Raw genomic sequence first — 22,010 nt, 5'->3', positions numbered from 1 at the left:
CACACAAATTGGGAATGTAGCCACATCGCAATGGGGATAATGCATGCGTCATAATTTGTGAGGTTATACCGGTGGTTGAAATCTTTTGAGTGTTACTACATTTTCTCAAATTTAACAACCATAAATAAACTGGATAAATGTGAAATGAACATAACCTAGACCAAGTGAGAGAAAATACAATGTACACCAAAGTAGCGGTGTACAAGTCGACCCAGCATTTATGTCAAGGTCTAAATTTTGGTTTATAACTGGTTTTGACATGTACCTGCTGTATAAGTCGACCCCCTTCTCTAACTCAAATCATTTGATCGCTAATAGTTCAGTCAGTATCAGAAGTTCGCGATGGGTAGCTGAAGAAATGGCATTCAAAAACGCCTTCAGCATGTTTTTGTGCCGTTGGCAATACATACAACAATTAACAAAATAACGAGAGAAGAGAGTTCTAGTAAAGACCACAAGGCACGAAAAACAATACTTCACCATCATATTGCCTCGCCAATAGAACGAAACCGCCACCTTTGATAATATGTACATTTTTAACAGAAAAGCCATGTTACAAGACAGATTTCTGTCAGGAATCGTGATTCATGTACAAGAAAAAAGATGGATGATAATGGATGCGTCAAATGGATTACCGAAGTGTGTATTTGCAGGCAAATACTACAAAAAAAGCATTAAATTCAAAAAAACATGTTATTCCAGAAGATAATCCTAGCTATGACATATTGAATGGTGAAGAATTAGACTATTCAATCCATAGAGTTATCTCCCCCTAGAGTGATAACTACACGAGCGTTTCCGGTGCCAACAAGGAGCGTTTGGGCCACGCCTCTTTTTTGTGCTAGTCAGTCGTAGTGATTGACTAGATCAATAACATCAGCCATGAGAAGGGTTAAACAAGGATCATGAATTCCAGTTGAGATAGTAATTAATGCTCATATTAAAGAAATGATGATTATAGTTTATTACTCTAACATATGCTTATTATTTAAAGCAATTCAATACCTACCAGGGATTGCTAAACACATTATGGAAATGTTTACTTTTTCATTTCCATAAACATAAATACTTCCATAATTTTAGGGAAATGGATATGGAAATTTTATTTTACAAGTATGGAAATGGTATGAAAATAGAAATAATATGGAAATGAATTATGGAAATGCTATGGAAATGGAAATAATATGGAAATGGAAATAATATGGAAATAAATTATGGAAATGGAATTAATATGGAAATGAATTACGGAAATAATATGGAAATGAAGTAGGGAAATGTTATGAAAATAGAAATAATATGGAAATGAATTATGGAAATGTTATGGAAATGGAAATGAATTATGAAAATGGAAATTGTGACATATACGTAATCCCTGATACCTACATGACTTGCCAAGGCACTGAATAGATAGTGAGTGAAAGTGAAGGTAATGCAAGCAGTTACTCATACATGTAGATAACATGCATAGTCATACTGGGGCTGTATTACATTGGTGTGATGGGAAGCTAATCAACTGCCATCAACTATGAGCTGTACTACCCGGTGTTGCCCGAGTAATAAAAAAGTATTTGGACAGAAAATTTATTTTTATATAACATTTACTATTCTAACTTTTAAACTTCATATCATAAGAAAATATTTTTAAGCAGTTTAAATGAATTAAGAGGAAAAAGAAAACAACTCTAAAGGTTTGCAAGCTTTTTCAAACAACTACAACTTTTAAATTTCACATCATGAATGAAGTGTTTTGTTGAAATAAATTAGGAAAAAAATAAAACTGTAAATGTGTTTAAATGTAAAATAATTAGCAAGTAATGGCTAAATATAATCTGTTTAGCTATGATTACAATGAAAAATTATTTAATAAATAAGGTAATAAAAAAGAATATTTTATTTTTATATAGTTATAGTTAGTAGAATTAAGTATAATTTATTTTTATTTAATATATAACAACATTTGCCACTTTAACACAGCATATTATGAAAAGTGTTTTGTGTAATTGAAATAAATGAAAAGAGAGAAAATAAAAACAGCTGTAAATGTTTTCAAGCTTATTCAAACAACTACCACTTTTAAATTTCATATCATGAAAGAAGCTTTTTGTTGAAATGAATTAGGAAGAAAAATAAAACTGCAAATGCGTTTAAATGTAAATTAATTAGCAAGTAATGCTAAATATAATCTGTTTAGCTACGATAACAATAAAAAATTATTGTAATCATAGCTAATTTTTATTACTTTATTTAATAAATAAAGTAATAAAAAGTCTATTTTATTTTTAAATAATTATAATTTAGTATAATTTATTTTTATCTAACATATAACAACATTTGCCACTCTAACTTTCAAACTTTTTGCTTGCTTACATCAAGCAAAGATGTTCACTAACTAGTGGACATCTTTGCTTCAAGCTAGTCTATGTATTTGATTGATATGTATTGAAATCTAAGATTACACGCAAGGGCTGTTTGTGAACTGAGGTGACAATGGATCACTCTATCACCATACAATGTCAATACTTTCAGTTGATGGCAGTCGATTAGCTTCCCATCACACCAATGTAATACAACCCCAGTATGACTGTCTATCTTATCTATGAATAACCAATGATATACAGCCCCTCATGTGTGGGGGCTGTATATCATTGGAGTAACTGATTGCATTAACTCACTTACTTAACACCATCTATTCAGTGCCTTTGCAATGCATGTAGGTATTGAATTGCTTTAAATAATAAGCATATATTAGAGTAATAAACTATAATCATCATTTCTTTAATATGAGCAATAATTACTATCTTAACTGGAAATTCATGATCATTCTCATGGCTGACGTTATTGTTCTGTCGATCACTACGATTGACTAGCACAAAAAAGGGGCGTGGCCTAAACGCTCCTTGTTGGCACCGGAAACGCTCGTGTTGTTGAATGCGCAGTTATCACTCTAGGGGGAGATAACTCTATGATTCAATCTATTTCATGTTGAGTACGATTGCTAGTATTTTATAAATGAGCACCTATATGTCATACCATGTAATTTTGATTTGCGATGGTTTTTAAGCTTGAAATGTGGTGTCAAATTTTCGACATATTTATATTCTGTTTGAGAGCATTACAGTTAACGCCTTTAAAAAAATCACTGCAGGCCACCAAGTTCTTGCGCATTGCATCAAACGAAGTTAGCAAATCATAACAGATAAAATTGAAACTGTTGTGGTAATCCAAAATTCTTATAAAGATGCATTGTGGAAGTGGCAGAATTGACATGCTTCTTAATGGTTGCCATGCTAATGCATTGACTGAGTTTGCTTTGTTGCAGGCGGGTAGTAGTACCTGTTGCTCTCGGTGGGACATTCAAGACAGAGACAGATGATGGAAATGATGCAGATAGTGCAGAAAATAACACGAAGCCCCAAGGCCAAGCAACTGCTTTTGTAGGTGTTTCTATTGCTATCCTCTGATCAGTTTTGGTAAGACAACCCAAGAATAGTTAGTTGTTTTACACATGTGTTATCACAAACTTCATGCGTTGTAGAAGGAAGGGCGACCGAAGTATGATGTAAAGGGTAGAGCGAAAGGCCAAGGTCAGAGTGCAGAGGTGATAAAAAATAGGAATTACAAGACTGCTCACAAAGCAAGAGGAGCAAATCATAACAGAAAAGCAGGAGCAAGAAGTAAAATGTCTAAAGGAATGTTTTAAATTCAACTGTGATACATGTATTTTATTATCAAATTTTCTAAAATATTACATGGATGATTAGTTAAGTTTTACATTTGTTGTCATGGTTGCAGTCGTCAGCTTCTCTGTGATGGTGAGCTGTGTTTTCGTAAGGTTGGCCAGGTATGCAACCATCAGCAGATCCTGCAATCACATGAACCCAACCATGACAAACAAAACATCTCAGGCTGGCTATATATTAGGTTATCTCATGATTATTAGGACCTGGGTAACATGGTCATATCTCCACTCCCTGGCAGTACAGTAATTTACATTGAAAAAACTGGTTAAATTCATGAAGATAGATTTTCATTCGCAAAACATCTCGAGGTCAGGGCCATTATTGACTGGGGAACAGTGGAAAGGGTTTAAATATCAATAATTGCAATGATTGTTCTATCCTGAAACTGTGGAAGCCATTTCAAATACTCCCATAATATTAATACACAAGAAGGTCGTGTTTTAAATTGACCAATGTTGATGTCTCGCTCATCTTGTGATGGTTACTTAAAAATGGGTGTTTGTAGCCCAAGTTTGATTAGTCTCAATAGCATGAAAATAGGCGCAATGAACGGCACAATTTACTTTCGTGGAAAGTAAAAATATGCTGTTAAAAATTTAAATCACATATTGACCATTGTAAGAATAATTCTAAACACAGTTTTCACATGAATGTGCTTGTTCTTTTTTCTGATTGACTAAGTTATTAATCAGTCAATTATATAGTCAATTTGACTAATTTAGTAATTTATATAAATATTGTCAGATTGAAATTTTTATAAATTTTCGAGGTTATGATAAATGCATAATTTTTATAATAAATGTGTCCATGGATAAGACGCACCTGGGTTTTTAGGTCAATTTCTTTAAAAAAAAAGTGTCTTATATGTGGGTATTTACGGTACTTATAATATATGTTATAATCCTTAAAATGGTTTTCGTTATTACTTTAAAACACATGAACAAGGTGTAGTTTCGAGACTAAACTAGACGACGCCACTTGAACTTCCGTAAGTAGAAGCTTGACTGTATAAAAAACGGATAAGAAGACAACAAAGACTATAGGATACTTGGTATTCATTGGTTAGTAATTACCTTAAAATTAGCATTGAGTAATCCCTCAAACTTCTCTGGGTCAATCTTTGGCACTGAACTCACAAGATTCATAAGAAACCTACCCAGTGATGGGTCAGCAGCCTTGTCACCATTCTAATTACACAAAGTAGTTGAATCAGCGGTAATTGCAACTTCCAAGCACATAAAGTGAACACACAGAAAGACAAGGCGAATTTCATGATCATATGTAGTGGATACCAGTCAGCTGTAGAAAACTTGCTTACTCGTCACATGCCGAGATAAATAGCAGACAATTATTACTTAAATTGAGAAGTGAATCATAGTAGACGCTCCTACAACATAAATAATCTGCTCCGGCATGTTTACATTATAGAGCTGTTACATTATACGAACAGTAAAATACATGTAAATTGCCTAATCCGTTTTAAAATCTTTCCAAACACTCCTTGGGCCCTTCCAAAAGGAAGAAACTTCACTTTTTCAATGTAACAACTGTACAGCAACTAGCATTAATGGTTTGTTTTGACAATTTTTTTACTTTTTTTTATCAATTGCATTCGGTTTATGGTTCATGATTGCGGTAATGTTACAATGAGTTATGGGAACGCACACCTTCAATGTCAATTTACATCGGTTCTTTTCATTTTTTTATACACGAAGGTCTATTCTGCCAAAACAATATTGCGAAATATTTTGTATGACTAAAATGAAGTAAAACAAAAATATATCCTTACTACACGTATTATGAGCAGTGTCTGTTGGACCTTTTGTCTATCCGGCCGCTACGGTTCGAGGTTACGATAAAAGCCAGCTTCGACGAGACTAAAACTCGTGACATTCAACTTGGTACATCGACACTCTAACGCCTACAGCAATAGATTGCTTTATTGAAATTGAATTAAAGAATTTGCACCAACTTGACGATTAGCGTCATGTGCAATTGTTTACATTATGTGGAATTTATGTTATAGGAGCGTCTACTGTATTTCCAAAGCAAGAGGCACGTCGGGCACCAAGCATAGGTGAAAATAAAACGTACACATACTACCTACAGTATAACATGCCTAAAATAACAAGAAATTACAAATCCCAACATAATTGGTAGTTCGCAAGCAAGCAGTAGAAGATAAAAGGTTACAACAATAATCAACTATGCTATAATGTAACTATTAAATACTCACCACAACGTCATTCACATACTGCTGGATGACATTTAGCATGGAGAGAAGGGATTCACAAGCACTCTCAACTTGCTCTATTCCTGTGCTTATTTCGACCGTCCTCGACTTGGCCGACTTTCCACGCAGCATCGGGTTCACTACATAAAATATAACATGCAATGCACAACGCTCGTTTTAGTTACGAGTAAGTTTATTACAGCAGTTTATCCGCCTATTAGAACATACATGTACATGTAAATATCAGTAACGCTAAGACAGAGTCTAATATTAGCACAACCACATACGTCTTGAAACAGGTTGTGTAGTGGGCAGAAAAAAGAACAAGCACATTCATGTGGAAACTGTGTTTAGAATTATTCTTACAATGGTCAATATGTGATTTAAATTTTTAACAGCATATTTTTACTTTCCATGATAGTAAATTGTGCCGTTCATTGCGCCTATTTTCATGCTATTGAAACTACTCAAACTTGGGCTACAAACACCCATTTTTAAGCATCCATCACAAGGTGAGCGAGACATCAACACTGGTCAATTTAAAACACGACATTCTTGTGATGACATTTTTCTCTAATTAATTAAATTATTACTGGTTGCCACTAAAACCAATAAATGATGAAGATACTTGTTTGAATGTTTCGCAGACGACCTCTACTCACATCCTATTTGCTCCGTCTCATAACAGGCCAGTTCAACAGGAATTGGGGTAAACATGGACCCCATCGTTCTACCAGGAACTCCAAGAGGTGCGCTACAGAATATAGTGGTACAATCTGTGAGCAATCAATCGACGCTCAGTCAATTGCTTTGCAATTCATATTTGCATATTATATATGAACCTTAGCACGAATGGATGTACATACAATACTTGACCATATTCATTTCAACTCCTTCGCTTGTTTTGACGGAATAAATTTTCGCTGAAAAGTTTTATACTGACATACTCAGTTACTTTAGTGGAAAAGCTAAAGTTTTCATTCTGGAACTTCAAATGAAGTTGTTTAAAATCGAACATTAGCAGTTACCACACGAACTAATGGCAGGCTTACTACTGAGCATGCTGTAGCAAGTACTTGTATCGGAGCAAGAATTAGAGTTGGCTAGCAAAAAGGCAATTACACCAATTGTGGTTGGCTTAGAGAGCTCCTTTGATGGCATTTGTTGACTCTCATTAGGGAGAGTTACAAGAAGCAAAATTAAACTATCCTGTTTGCTAGAAGAGCAACTAGCACTACTACCATAAATATTGAGAGACTTTGTAAGCGCTTTCTTCGATAGAAAAAAAATTCTAAGTTGTCGGAACCGTTTTGAAAATTTAGAATCACTATCGAAGATGTTTTCAGAAACATCCACGGCCCTATGTGGAAAAATTTCCCTAGCCTGGGTTGCAGAAATCCATTACAACCAGAAGTGGACAATTACAAAACATGACAGTTCATTCTTATAAATTTTGAGTCCAAAAATATATCACCTACGATTTTTATTTTATATGTAAATGATAACTTAGCGTCATAAATATACAATAGCAAAACATGGGATGAATATGTTTACTTTATCAACGATAATGAATATTTTTCAAATACCACTACCACTAGCCATTACAACGGTTTTCCATCAGAATGAACCAAATAGCCGTGTATAACCACGAGAGATTGTAACAACTTTCTGTAATAGAAGAGGTAAGCTAGTTTTGCATTATAATTATATATATATATATTGAATATATATATATAATTATATATATCTATCGTTTTTTTTATGTCATCACCCTGGTTGCATATGCGCTCGTCCACGAAAAAGCTGCCATCTTTGTAGAAAACGATCGTCATTCTCCTGAATAATTGTATTTTTCGGTGTTTTGATACTAAAATAAAAAATTTGCAAACAAAAAAATTGTTTGCAATAATCAATTGCAGAAGCTTCGTGTTTTTAACGATAAAAGTTGTCCATAAAGATGGCAGACAACGATAGAATGGCGTCACGAAAAAACGAAGAATAATTATACATGTTATATAATTATTATATATATATAATGAAGATTAAAAAACACCCACTGCAACAAATGCTGGCGATGCAACAAGCTAACAGATTGTGTGCCTGATATGTGATGGTAGGGGTAAACCAAACTTAACAAATACTGAAATCTAACCTTATATATGCTTTCATTCCCATCTCTGCATTTCGCAGTGTTGTGTCAATTGTGATGTGAACTGGATTTTTTGCTTCCCGAGCGTAATACTCGTGTATCAAGACGGAGTGTTCGGTTACATCTGGACCTGTTGAATACCATCCTACTACGACTTCTGAGCTGTTCACCATCTTGTGCAGTTCATACATGTTCTTTGCAAATTCAATGTCAACTGCAACCTGCACAAAAATGTGATTGAAATATAGCAGCTCTACATCATACCTATTAATAGCTCAGTGCACAAGTGAAGGCTTCAACACGAAACTTACAACATAACCTAAATGTTTGGCTAATTGTTTTAACGTCCAGCAATATATATGTATACATACATAGACATGTATACATACATACTTATGCATATATATATGAAAACATATGTAAATATGTATACCTACATATCTTTATACTTATGTTTATGCACATATGTATACAGTGGACCCTCGCCATACGATTTCAATTCGTTCCAATGTTGGCATGGTAATGCAAAAATTTCGTATAAAAGGGTAAAAAACCCACAGTAGATATCTAATGCAAACAGCCCTTGGTAAAAACCATCAAAATTCTATATACATGCTGTACATATATGCACAGTATATTAAAAACTAGTAACGAAATAATGTTAACCTTAGTAACTATAATAGTTACCTACAGTAACTTTAGTGTATCTAGTGGTTATCATCTACAGAACATTACATGACTCTGATCTATATATCAGAGTCAATATATTTTTCCAAGTAAAATTGTGCTTGTTTAGGGTTGTAATGCTAATTACTAATTTCTTTCAATTCCAGTAAACATTCAACATCCAACTACGGAGCCATCAGTTATTCAGCAGCATCACATAGTTCAAACCAAAGAACAACTATGCTTAGCATTATTAAAAATAACTGGTTTGCTTTTCAATAAAGGCGATATCACTCAAAACTGAGAAATGAGCCATGAGCCATGAGAAATGAGAAATGAGCCATGAAAAGTGGTATCTTAACGGCCTTTTCAGTTAATAACTTAAGAACAGCAGACGATCACAGCGAAGAACAAACGTGGGAGTTGTGATGAACTGATTGCCTGGCACAGCAATATTGGCATCCTCAGGAACATTTACAAAATATATATACAGTATATATATAGAGTTGGCTAAAAGCCAGCCCAACAAAGGAATGTATAGTATATGCATTAGCACCAGCCAGTACACTTAATGTAAATGTCAGTTTTAGCATTCATATTCGCGAGTTGACACAGGAAGTTAAGGCTATTTATAACGCACTAAAGATCAGACCTGTTTTTTGTTGTCAGATGATATTCATAGTAAATAGACATTCAGGAATATACTATGAGAAAGATTCATTGAAGGTCAATTACAAAGTGAAATGTTGAGATTTCTCTATGCAAAAAATAATACCCTACAGGATGAAAATACTCGTTGGTTATAAAAATTCGCAATTTCGCGAACAGTCAATTCCGCGAATTATTAAATTCCGTGAATAATTAGTTCTATTTTTAATTACAAAGGAGAATAACTACTGCATCAAATTAAAAACTAGCTGCTAGGCTAGTTTTTAATATATAAATACTAAACGTAGTTGAGTTCCAAAACATTTTTAAAATCATTGCCTGGGCTTTGAGCTAACACCATTGCCAATGCATCACATTTCTTTACAAAATTATTCAAGGTTGTCACAAGATGTGCAGAATGGCGTCATCGCAAAAATTGCCACTAGGCAGAAGTACTAAACGTAGCCGAGTTCAAAAACTTCTTTAAAATCATCGAGTTTATTGCCATTGCATCAAACTTTACAAAATTATTCAAGGTTTTCACAGTCAACCTTTAAAGGTTGCAAACCTTTGAAGGTTGACTTGGAGCAAAATTCACATTACAGTTATTTTGTATCAAAAGATTCACCATGTCTTACTCTGCTGTGTTGTAGGTGCAAAATCTGTGAAAATGTGATTACAAGCTTTTAAAAGTTCAAAAATGAACAGTTAATCGCAGTCATTACGAAAAAGCCGTAGATTGAAATCCCTTTCCAAAACGGCTCTAATGGGACGGAACGTAGTTGAACACGATAGCTTCTGTTTACACTTTCATGCAACCTCAATCATCAAAATATTTTCACAAATATACTTCACGTATTCAATAAAACCACATCTATTGTCCTTACGCTTCTATTTCATCAACATTGTAATGCTGTCACTTTGAGTATTGATATCTCAAAACCCACCGTAAAAATGCGTTTAATTTTTCAACCTTAGATCGAAGGCGTGCATAATCATCATCTGATAAACATGACGAGACTGTTGGTCACCTGTGATAGTCGGAAAAATGCTGCAGAAATTGTTTGTGCTATTTGGCAGGAAGTATGGGTCACATGATCAGATTATGGATAAATTATTAGACCAGGCTGAAACAAAACTTTAAAGTAGCGAGCATTTATATTTGATACGGGTTTCCGGTAGAACCCAAAGTGTTTGTCATAAAATAGTGCTGCAAGACGTTTTATAATGAGCCTTTTATGGACCATTAATTTCACGTGATGTTATCACGTGTCAAAACAATAACCACAATGCTTGAGTACATCGTCGGAATAAAAAGATTCCAGACTACGGCATTTTCGTGATGGCTGGGATTAACTGTTCGTTTTTAGCTTGTAAGAGCTTGTAATCACATTTCTACATATTTTGCACCTACAATACAGCAAAGTAAGACATGGTGAACCTTTTGATACCAAATAACTGTAATGTGAATTTTGTTGCAAGTCAATCTTTAAGACAGTTGAACGCTAACCAGAATGGGAATTAAAAAGCTGTACTTATGGCGCATATGAGAGCTTACCTCATCTTCCACTTCATTATGAGGGACTGTAAAAGAATTTGTAACTTCTACAACTCCAGTTGCATCGACATTTCCTGCAAAGAATAACAAAGGCAATACTATGATTACGAGCAGCTAATTGTGATTTTACAAGAGCATTATATAGGCTACATATTGTGAGATTAGGGGTAAGTGTCTTGACGTATTGCCATGAGACTAAGAGCTCGCTAGTCCATACAAGCCACCCAACTCTAATGTTACAATCACAGTGAATGTGTACTTTGGGTTTGTATTGATGTTGATGCTGCATTTGCAAATGCCGACAAACTACATACATGCATACCTCTACATATGAGTGCCCAACATGCGAGAAACTTTAAACATGAACAGTATTTTGAGCATTATTTTGTCTTGAGATACGAGACAAGTTTGAGATGCAAGTAAAGGAGACAGTTCTCGATGCAGCCGCTAGGTGGCAATGTATGCGAGAGGTTGCTTTCGACAGCAGCAGTTTGAAAAAGACCAGCTAAAAGTGATAGTGACAACGAGAAAAAAGCGTCAAGCTGGAAGATAATAAAAAATAAAACCAAACAGAAAATTAAAATTAAGAGTAAGATTAAAACTTACACTAATTAAGTGTATGAGTTTAGTAATCTAAATTCATTAAAGGTAGACTTGCAACAAAATTCACATTACAGTTATTTGGTATTAAAAGGTTCACCATGTCTTACTCTGTTGTGTGGTAGGTGCAAAATATGTGGAAATGTGATTACAAGCTCTTAAAAGCTCAAAAACGAACAGTTAATCGCAGCCACATAGTTTGGAATCTCTTTCCAAAACAGCTCAAATGTGACGTAGTTGTGGTAGATGGTTTCTGTTTACACTTTCATGCAACCTTATTCGTCGAAATATTTTCACAAATATATTTCACGCATTCAATAAAACATGTCTATTGTTCTTACGCGTCTGTTTTATCGTCATTGTAATGCTGTTACTTTTAGCAGTGATATCCTATAATTTACCGTAAAAATTCATTTAATTTTTTAATCTTACCTCGAAGGAGTACATATCATTGTTTGATAATCAAGATGAACCTCTTGGTCACCTGTGATAATCGAAAAGTGCTGCAAAAGTTATTTGCGAAGTATTGGGTCACATGATCAGATTACGACTTGACGATTAGATCAAGCCGAAACAAAACTTTAAAGTAGTGACCATCTATATTTGATACGGGGTCTTCGGTAAAACCCGAAGTGTTTGTCATAAACTAGTGCTACATTAAGTTTTATATTGAGCTTTTTATTGGCCTTTCAATTCACGTGAGAACATCACGTGACAAGACGATAACCAAATCTCATGGTTACGTCATCGAAATAAAGAGATTCCAATCTACGGCAGCTTTTCGCTTTTGAGCTTTTAAGAGCTTGTAATCACATTTCCACATATTTGGCACTTACAACACAACAGAGTAAGACATGGTGAATCTTTTGATACAAAATAACTGTAATGTGAATTTTGTTGCAAGTCAACCTTTAAAGTTAAATTTATAGTTTACGTTATGGTACTTAGCGACGCAAAAGTGTAGCCTTCACAGCCTTTCCCGTTTGAAGTAGCATTCAAAGTCTCTCACAACGTTCGTCGCTACATCTGCCTCGAAGGTAAGAACTTCATGCCGATGCTAATAATGTTACATCTTATTACAGATCACAATTACTAGATAAGTAATTGTTACCTTGTTGAGCATAGAGGGTGCATTAGAACATTTATAACACGTTTTCCATCATAATATCCTGTTTTTATGTGGGTTTTTTTCCAAGGATGTGAACGGACTAATTTGTATCACATTACTTTATACTTTAAGTAATGTTGCTTTGAGATACGAGAAAATTGACATATGAGCTCATCCCCAGAACACATTAAGCTCGTATGTAGAGGTATGACTGTATTACATGAGTTTTTTCAACTTCGATACTGAACAATTAATAAAATGTTAAGTACTCAGGAAATTGTTGCATAAAAATAATGCATGCTGTTGTGCTAGGTACATGTACTTGTTCCTAAAATTCACTACATCGTACGAAATATATCGATAGAAACCGTCTCCGGCTGTTAGTCAATTAGTGAACTGTAAAGTGTCATCCACAGTGAATCACAATTGTGACCGTTGTCATGTAAATGAGTTTTTACAAGGCTCAAAGAGACATAGCAAGCATTGTGAAAGGCAGATATACTGAAACGCAATTTGAAATCAAAGATAGTCACCGGAATTATAAAATTTACCCTACAGGATGAATTTATTCGCGGAGTTAAGTTTTGCGCAAATTGCATTTTTCAGGCATATTCGCGGATTAATTTATTCACAATCACTCTCTATTAAGAATTAACTCTATTGCGACTAGCAATAGAGTTAATTCTTCCCATGCGCACACTTCGTGTTTCGGTTTTATTTAGCTTACAACTATGAGTCGACCATGCTAAGCTATAAATTTCTTGCTGCGTTCTGAGGTTTTCACGAATAGTCATTGGTTTGGAGGCCTTTGATGAACCAACAACTTGTGGTAAGTAATGAGTTTTTTCAAAACCATTTACTAAATTAATTGAATTTTATTTTTGTTCTTCGGTAAAACGCAATATTTATTTTTTCCATCCCTACCGCTTCGCTATTTGTTTTAGTGTGAGAGATTTTTCATCATACACAGAGGCACAATGACTGCAACGGTGGTGGATGTCATTCCTAGAAGATCACCAATCATTCAGGGAGGTCTTGAAATTGAGATAGAAGTGACCACAGCTGCTAACGAGGAGAATGGATCTGCTTTTAAAAAAGGAACAAAAACGCCTTTACGAGCACAAATTTTTGGCCAACCGGCAGAACTTTGCAATAGTAAGCCACGAGGAGAGTTCTGATGATCAACATAATGATTAACATCTACCCAAGACAGTGACAGCAATATAGAGCTGCTATTACCCGAATAACTAGTCATATAGCACCATTACACGCTAGTATTTACTTATCAAGAGTATCAGTTTAATTTTATTGCCAAACAACCGCCATATGGGCTAAACTGTTTTTATTTACTCCATTCATCATTTGTAAAATTTTATTTGTATTTAAAATATTTTATTTGCACACTTAAGTTTGTAACAAATTATAATATATATACATGAAATATAATATATAATATAATCATGTTTGCTGCAGCGATATCAAGGAGCTGTTGTTGATAAAGGGCTCTAGGTTGACTGGTTGCTTCTCTGGCAATATTCCTGCCTTGGTGAATGTTACTACTTGTCTCTAGTTTTCGTAATCGGAATAGGTTCTGTTTCATTCTCAATCTGCATTAAACACAAAAAAGAAAAAATATTAATAAGTGTAAAAGAAGTACGAAAACAATAGCTGAAGTATTTTATGAAAGCGATCAGTTTTTAAACAAAAGAATTAACTAACGCAGTTAATTATGGAAAAACGTATCTGCACTGCAAATCAAATACATACCATAATGTCCAGATCAGAATCATTATCGTCCTCAACTTCGGTATTAGAGGTTGATGGAGTTGATTTCAATGTAAAAAGACTGTAGAAGAGATTTTTGCGATGATGACACCATGCCGAATAACTTGTGAAAACCTTGAACAATTTTGTAAAGAAGTTTGATGCATTGGCAATGGGGTTAACTCGAAGCTCCGGCGATGATTTTCAAAAGATTTATGAACTCAGCTACGTTTAGTATTTATGCCTAGGGGCTAGTTTTTAATTTGAGGCACTAGTCATTCTTCTTGTGATTAAAAATAGAACTAATTGTTTGCGGAATTAAGTAATTCGTGTAATTGACTGTTCGCGAAATCGCGAATTTTTATATCCATCGAATATTTTCATCCTGTAGAGTAAATGACCTAATTTGACACCTTAATCCTGTTGAGAAAAATTTGCTACTAGAAAACTGACCAGATTGTGCCAGAAACTGCAAATACGCAAATGGTGAGTCAGGCATTGCTGCTGCTGACCTTGAAATACCGTTTGTACCACAGTTCAATTACTACATCAACATTAACTGGCCAAATAAGACATCAGAGATTGGATTGAAAAAAATTGAGTTTATGGAGTGTCATGGACCAACTGACAAATATTACAAATTTACATTTTACAGATACCAATCTCTTAAAAAATTGATCAGATATCGGTAATGGACAGTAGCTGAATAAGAGTTATCAACACATAAACATCATTAAGTAGTTAGATTTGTTGTTTATTTCACTCGCACACAAGAGTTATAAGTATTATTTATTGTAAATAACAAGTCGCAAGATATATTTGCAACAAAGTTAATTTATTTTAAAAGGTAGAAGGAAACGTATGGAGCCTTACATTGCCCCGTGTTCCATGTTCTCAAACCGAGTTGTTGAACTTGGGTTGCTGTTCAAAGAACTCGGGCTGAGTTTTTGATGAATTTGAGCTGTCTTACGCAAAACTAACCCAGGTTTGTGAAAAAACAGCAGAATGAGTAATTGGGGTGTCTCATTTACAGAACCGCATTTGCGCATATTATATAAAATTTAATAATTGAATAATAATGATAATTTAAATATATATTTAAATTATTTATGTTGCGCTATTTGCGCATATTTATTTATATAAATATAAAGAGACAAAAATAATTGTAGAATGTAAAAAGCAAACTAAAAAACAATCTATGTGGAGGCTGGGCCACTTCTTTTTGAAAAAAGAATTTTTAAATTTTTCATTTTGGTGAGAAAAATAGTTCTCTTTCTAGAACCTGACAAGAAACTGAATGAGCACCAGAAGTGAACCAACATAAAACTATATTAAGGACGTTTAATGATGCTAAAAAAATCCCATATAAAAAATATAGCTAGAGAAAATCATTAAAAAAGAAATGACGAGAACAATTAAGTTGTTTAGAGCGAGTTAGATCATCGCCAACTTGGAAACAGTAACTCGAGTTTTTCTTGCTTTCGAGCAGATTTTCCTGGTTTGCAGAAGCCGAGTTCTTCAAAATTGTTTTATAACTAGTGCGTTGCTAACTCGAGTTTTTGGTAAAAGCAATAGGTTTTAGTTTTACAGTATATACATAGTTTAATTTCTATTAGCTAACGGGTGCCTGTCGGTGTACCACTGTTAATATAACCAGATCTACGATTATGCTACCGTAATACCAGTATATTGCACCCTTGAGATAATTGTACTATGAAACCATAACAGATGTATTGCATCAACAAAATAGAATAGTAATATAAATGTAATAAATTAACATTCCCGAAAACTAATCAAATAAGGCAATCGCTTTCTCCAGCTGGTCAGCATCTGTAATTTATGCAGCATCTTGTACAGCAGTTCTTGTAACTTGTCGTATTTAGACTACTGCATCGGATTTAATAACTGGATTTAATTTTTATCGATTTGCACGATTCATAAGGGTTCGTATATGTTCACAATATTTCTTCACATGTATATAAAACACTTTTTCCTAAACACAGGAGCTACGCTCCTTTAAATATGTTATAGATTTAGTTTAGTTATTAGTTTAGAGGTTATATTGTGACTTCCGGTAGACCGTGAGACAACCTCAATGGCGGATGCTGCTTGTGTTATAACTTACATAAATAAATCCTAATAAATACTTGTTTATACCTGACATCTGATCCTGTAATTAATCAAAACTAAAACATGGCGCTGCGAGTAGGGTCAGCAAGCACCCTATGATTGATGTGAACTGTCAGGAGTGAGACATTGTCTCAACAAAGCGTGCCACAGGCAAATCAGTCTATCAATGGAATATTGATCTGACTTTAAACCTCTCAGATAAGTGCAGTATAGTAACCACATAGTATTCTTCAATCTACAGAAATTATGCCAGCAGTAAAACCTCCCAGTGAACTGGATTTCACTAATGCCAGTGAAATGTAGCCTGAGTGGAAAAAGCGTTTTGCCAGATATAGGAGTGCAGATGACATTGATGCCAAAACAGCCCAGAAACAAGTGGACATACTCATTTTTGTAATGGGGGAAGAAGCTGAAAAAATATTCCCTTTGCTAACAGTAGCACCTGATACTAGTGGTACACCTGCGAATACATTGTATGCCAGAACATTAGCTGCGTTTGATGCATATTTTCAACCCAGAGACTGCTCACTACACTACAGTATACTGTTTTCTAACCATGTTCAGGGTAATCATGAATCTAATGAGGAATACATTAGGGCGCTATATGAGTTAGTCACCAAATGTAATTGGGGAGATGAACAACCAGTGTCTATGTTGAGAACAAGAATCTTGGCTGGTATGAAAGATAAAGAGTTATCCAGGGAGTTGCAATTAGATGACCGTGTGACTTTAGATGCAATTAAATCAAAAATGAGGGCCAAAGAAATAATTCTCAAGCATCAGAGAGAGGAAGTAGATGGGCTAAGCAGCTCTAGCAGCTTAGTAGTAAATTCAGTAGGCCTAGGTGCTGAAGGAGGAGTGGCACCAGTGAATGCAATAAACCGAAAATGGAGAGGTCAAACAACACCTCATTCTGACAAAAAACTGGTTTCTGACTGTAAATATTGTGGGGGTAGCCATGCACAAGGCCGGTGTCCCGCGTATGGAAAGCGGTGTAACACATGCAATCTATTCAATCATTTTGCCCGAGCGTGCAAACAAGGCCGAGGATAGAGAAGTGACAATTCTCTAAAAACTCTATCTGTAGAAGTAGATTCTCAATGGGAGGGTAATGCATATGGAAAGCATCGGGCACTGGCGGTGTCTGTAGGAAACCCAGACTCTGAAGAAGAGAGTGACATTGAATTTTCAGTTTTTAGTGTTAACGGGGGTAATGGGGGTTGGTTCTTAGATATTTCTATTGTGAACAAAATTGTAAAATGTCAAGTTGACACGGGGGCCCAGGTAAGCATTATGGACATGTCTACTTTGAAGAGTTTGGGGGTTAGTCGCATCAAGAGCACTAGGATTTCACTACTGGGTTTTGGGGGCCAACAAATTCGGCCACTCGGTAAAGTCTCATTGCGAGTGACAATCAATAAAAGGGCATGCGAAACGATGTTTTATGTAGTTGATGGTTCAGCGCTTCAGGGGACCCTGTTGGGATTACCTGCCATCAAGGATTTGGGGCTCATACCGGGTGTAAATGTAGTAAACGAGCTGTCAATCAGCAATGCCGGTTCTAAAAAATGTGAAGACATTGTGAAAAGTTATGAGAGTGTTTTCCACGGTTTGGGTAAGCTTCAAAACGAAATCAAGTTTCAGTTAAAGCCCTCAGCTGTGCCTAAAGCAGTAGCACCTAGAACAATACCACAGGGTATTAGACAAAAGTTCAAAGATGAATTGAACAAACTGGAAAATGATGGTATCATATGTAGGGATGACGAGCCCTCCGAGTGGCTAAGTCCAACAGTAACTGTTAGAAAACCAAATGATAAGATCAGAATATGCTTGGATCCACAGTACTTAAATACTCAATTGATCAGAACACAGTGTCTCACTAGTACCAGCACAGAGATATTTGCTCGTCTACATGGGGCTAAGTATTTCAGTTGTTTAGATGGGAAGCAAGGCTTCCACCAGTTGCCGTTGACTTATGAGTCTTCGAGGCTCACCTGTTTCGTCACACCATACGGTAAGTTTAGATACCTCAGATGCCCTATGGGTATATGTAACACACCTGAGCTATTTCATGCCAAAATGGTTGACATGTTACAAGGCATTGAGGGAGTAGAGGTATATATCGATGATATTTTGATCCATGCCAAAACGTTAGAGCAGCATAATGATAGGCTACGCCAAGTTTTAGAGAGATGTAAAAGCGCTGGCCTAACCCTAAACAAAAAGAAAAGTGTTTTTGGACAGCAAGTGGTGACTTTTCTAGGTCATGAGTTATCCGAACACGGCGTCCGACCTGGGGCCGACAAGGTAAGTGCTGTGAAGAATATGGTCATACCCACTGATAGCAAAGCAGTTGAGAGGGTACTCGGATTTATAAACTACTTGTCCAAATTCATTCCAGGGCTGTCTGAATTGACTTACCCTTTGAGAGATGTGTGCAAAAAGTTGAAGGAATTTATCTGGGAGATTAAGCAAGCCCAGGCTTTTGAGGCATTGAAAAAGAGTATCCTTGATGCTCCCACTCTTTCTTACTTTGATCCAAACTCTCCAGTCACCCTCTCAGCTGATGCTAGCTCTCATTCTTTGGGAGCCGTACTCCTACAGGATGGTAGGCCCATTGAGTTTGTGGCTAAGTCTCTAACGGAAACCCAACAAAGGTACTCGCAAATCGAGAAGGAGCTGTTGGCTACTGTTTTTGCATGCAAACGATTCCGATATTACTGTTTGGGCAGACATGTCGCCATTGCCACAGACCACAAACCGCTGTTGGGTATCATGGAAAAAGAGATAGCCACGCTTTCCCCTAGGCTGGCCGCCATGTGACTGGAGCTGCAAAGTTACTCATTCACGCTGACTTATGTTCCGGGTAAGGACATGGTAATAGCTGATACTCTCTCCAGAACGTGCCCTGCAGGTACAGGGCTGGTAGAAGATCTGGGACCGGATCCGCTTATGCAGGTTTGCAATGTGGTAATTAGATCTGAAGAGACTATGTGTAAGTATGCCCTGGCTACGAGGAATGATGAAGAACTGGCTGTGGTGCTGCAGTTCATCAGGGAAGGGTGGCCAACTGCCAGACGAGCGTGCCCAAGTCAGGCTTTACCCTACTGGAGTCTGAGAAATAACCTAGTTGAGGTAGGGGGTATTGTATTTTACGGCAGCAGACTAGTAATTCCGGTAACATTGAGAAATGAGGTTTTAGATACATTACATTCTGCTCATCAGGGTATAACTAAAACATTACAACGCGCTCAGACAGCTGTCTTTTGGCCTGGCTTAAGACGGCGGATAGAAGACAAATGCATGGCTTGCGAGCCTTGTCGTACAGTGGAAAGAAAAGGTAAGAAAGAACCACTGATTCCGGTACCAATACCAGATTTCCCATTTCAGAAAGTTGGTGTCGATTTGTTTAGTTTCAAAGGTAAGGAGTACCTTATGGTAGTAGACTATCTTTCCAAATGGCCGGCGATAAAAGAATTAGCGACCACAACCGCTAAAACTGTGGCACAAGCACTATCACAAGTGTTTTCAGATTTTGGGACTCCGCAAGTACTTGTATCAGATAACGGTCCTCAGTTCTCGTCTTCATATTTTAGAGAATACTGTAATTCAAAAGAAATTAATCATGTCACCAGTTCGCCACTTCATCCCTCAGGGAACGGCCAAGTTGAGCGAACTATTAAAACGGTAAAGTCGATGATGGGTCGATGTGTTGACTGGTGGGAAGGGTTGACCACTCTCCGCAACACGCTGGTTGCAGAGTGCTTGCCTACCCCTGCCCAGCTGCTGCAGGGGCGCTCTCTGCGGGATGGTCTGCCCCTCCCAGAAAGTAGGTATCAAGTTCAGACATACGAGTTAGGTGATATCAGATTAGCACTAGGCGAACGCAAAGCAAAGGATAAGTATTACCATGATAGAAAAGCTGGGCCTGAAAAAGAAATGTTTAGATCAAAGCAACAAGTATATTTCAGAACTGCAAAGGATACATGGATACAAGGTGAGATTGTGGATACACATAGTGATAGATCATATTTAGTGAAGACAGCCAACAACATGGTATTCAGACGTAATAGTATAGATATACAAAGGAGTCAAGTCAACAGCTCAGGGCCTCCTAAAGAGTTTCCTATGCCCAACAATGATTCAGAAATTATAAAAATGCAAGTGCTGGGGATACAAACAGAGTCCGCACAAGCGAACCAGGGGGTTCTGATGAACTGTCGACTATCACCGCGAGCGCACCGCAAATTGTCTCAGCATCGAGTCCGGTGGTAACGCGGTCTAGATTTGGCAGAGAACTAAAAAGACCTGCGTATTTAGATCAGTATGAGTGTTCATAAGTGGGTCCTGAGCCGTGGTCGGCTGATACCTCATGCTCTTGGGTGGGGTTTCGGGTGCTTGGGTGGGATCCCGTGTTTTACTTAGAGATTATAGTTTTTCTTGGTAGTTAGTAGTTGTAGTTTACTTGTTTGATATTATATTGTTTGACAATCACATTTACAAGTTTGGGGTCTACCTTTTATCTCTGGAAATGGTTTATGGTTTAAACATTTTGGTAGTGAAGGGAGATGTTATAGATTTAGTTTAGTTATTAGTTTAGAGGTTATATTGTGACTTCCGGTAGGCCGTGAGACAACCTCAATGGCGGGTGCTGCTTGTGTTATAACTTACATAAATAAATCCTAATAAATACTTGTTTATACCTGACATCTTATCCTGTAATTAATCAAAACTAAAACAAAATAAACAAGTGGTTCAAATCAAACCTCAACAAAAACGAAGTAATATTAATGTAAAACCACTACACAAAATGAATGCGTATATGAAATACTCAATAATTATGGCCAGGCCTGCCAACCCAAGAGTGGGGCAATGCATGAGATTTGGTTTTGGGGCAATTGATGTATCAATGACAGTATATATAAAATTGTGGAAATTGGGCAAAAATCTCACGCATTTTTATTTTTTCTTTGGGGTGATTGCGTGAGTCTCACGCAGACCTGCCAACCCAAGAGTGGGGGCAATGCGTGATATTTGGTTTTGGGGCAATTGATGTATCAATGATAGTATATATAAAATTGTGGAAATTGGGGCAAAAATGTCACGCATTTCTCACGCATTTTCTTTTTTTTGGGTGATTGCGTGAGTCTCACGCCCAATGCGTGAGAGTTGGCAGGTATGATTATGGCGCATAATATGACGAATGACTTTATTTGGGTAGTCCAAATAAGTTAATATTTATTGACAGAATTCAACCAGTAAATCCTTCATGAGCAAAAATATAATATGTTACCTAACAACGTTCCGATTACGCGACCAGAGTCTTCTGGACGTCTTTCGAAAGAGTCTACGATACTGAACAAAACTACAGGATGAATATTACACACGCGACGAACGGCAGCCATGTTGTCTTC

The 22,010-nt window shown here is 36.2% G+C and overlaps 2 protein-coding genes across 2 annotated transcripts in view; one reads left to right on the top strand and one right to left on the bottom strand.

Annotated features, from left to right (window-relative positions):
• LOC137394790 (activating signal cointegrator 1 complex subunit 2-like) overlaps positions 1–3,700 on the top strand; it is a 25,766-nt gene extending 22,066 nt beyond the window's left edge. Inside the window, exons 14-15 of the mRNA XM_068081562.1 lie at positions 3,320–3,434; positions 3,536–3,700. Coding sequence (XP_067937663.1) covers positions 3,320–3,434; positions 3,536–3,700 — 280 coding nt within the window. The remainder of the gene's footprint in view (positions 1–3,319; positions 3,435–3,535) is intronic.
• Positions 3,684–22,010, bottom strand: LOC137394801 (eukaryotic translation initiation factor 3 subunit F-like). The gene is made up of 7 exons (XM_068081572.1): positions 21,890–22,010; positions 10,995–11,068; positions 8,126–8,343; positions 6,636–6,727; positions 5,977–6,113; positions 4,814–4,927; positions 3,684–3,862 (listed from the first exon to the last, which is right to left on the bottom strand). Exons 1-7 carry the CDS (start codon positions 21,999–22,001, stop codon positions 3,758–3,760), a joined length of 852 nt encoding a protein of 283 aa, XP_067937673.1. The 5' UTR covers positions 22,002–22,010; the 3' UTR covers positions 3,684–3,757.

The sequence above is a fragment of the Watersipora subatra genome, chromosome 1, assembly GCF_963576615.1.
Source record: "Watersipora subatra chromosome 1, tzWatSuba1.1, whole genome shotgun sequence".
Taxonomy (NCBI): Eukaryota; Metazoa; Bryozoa; class Gymnolaemata; order Cheilostomatida; family Watersiporidae; genus Watersipora; species Watersipora subatra.
Note: the sequence above shows the minus strand (reverse complement) of the source record. Positions and strands in the feature narration are given on the sequence as shown.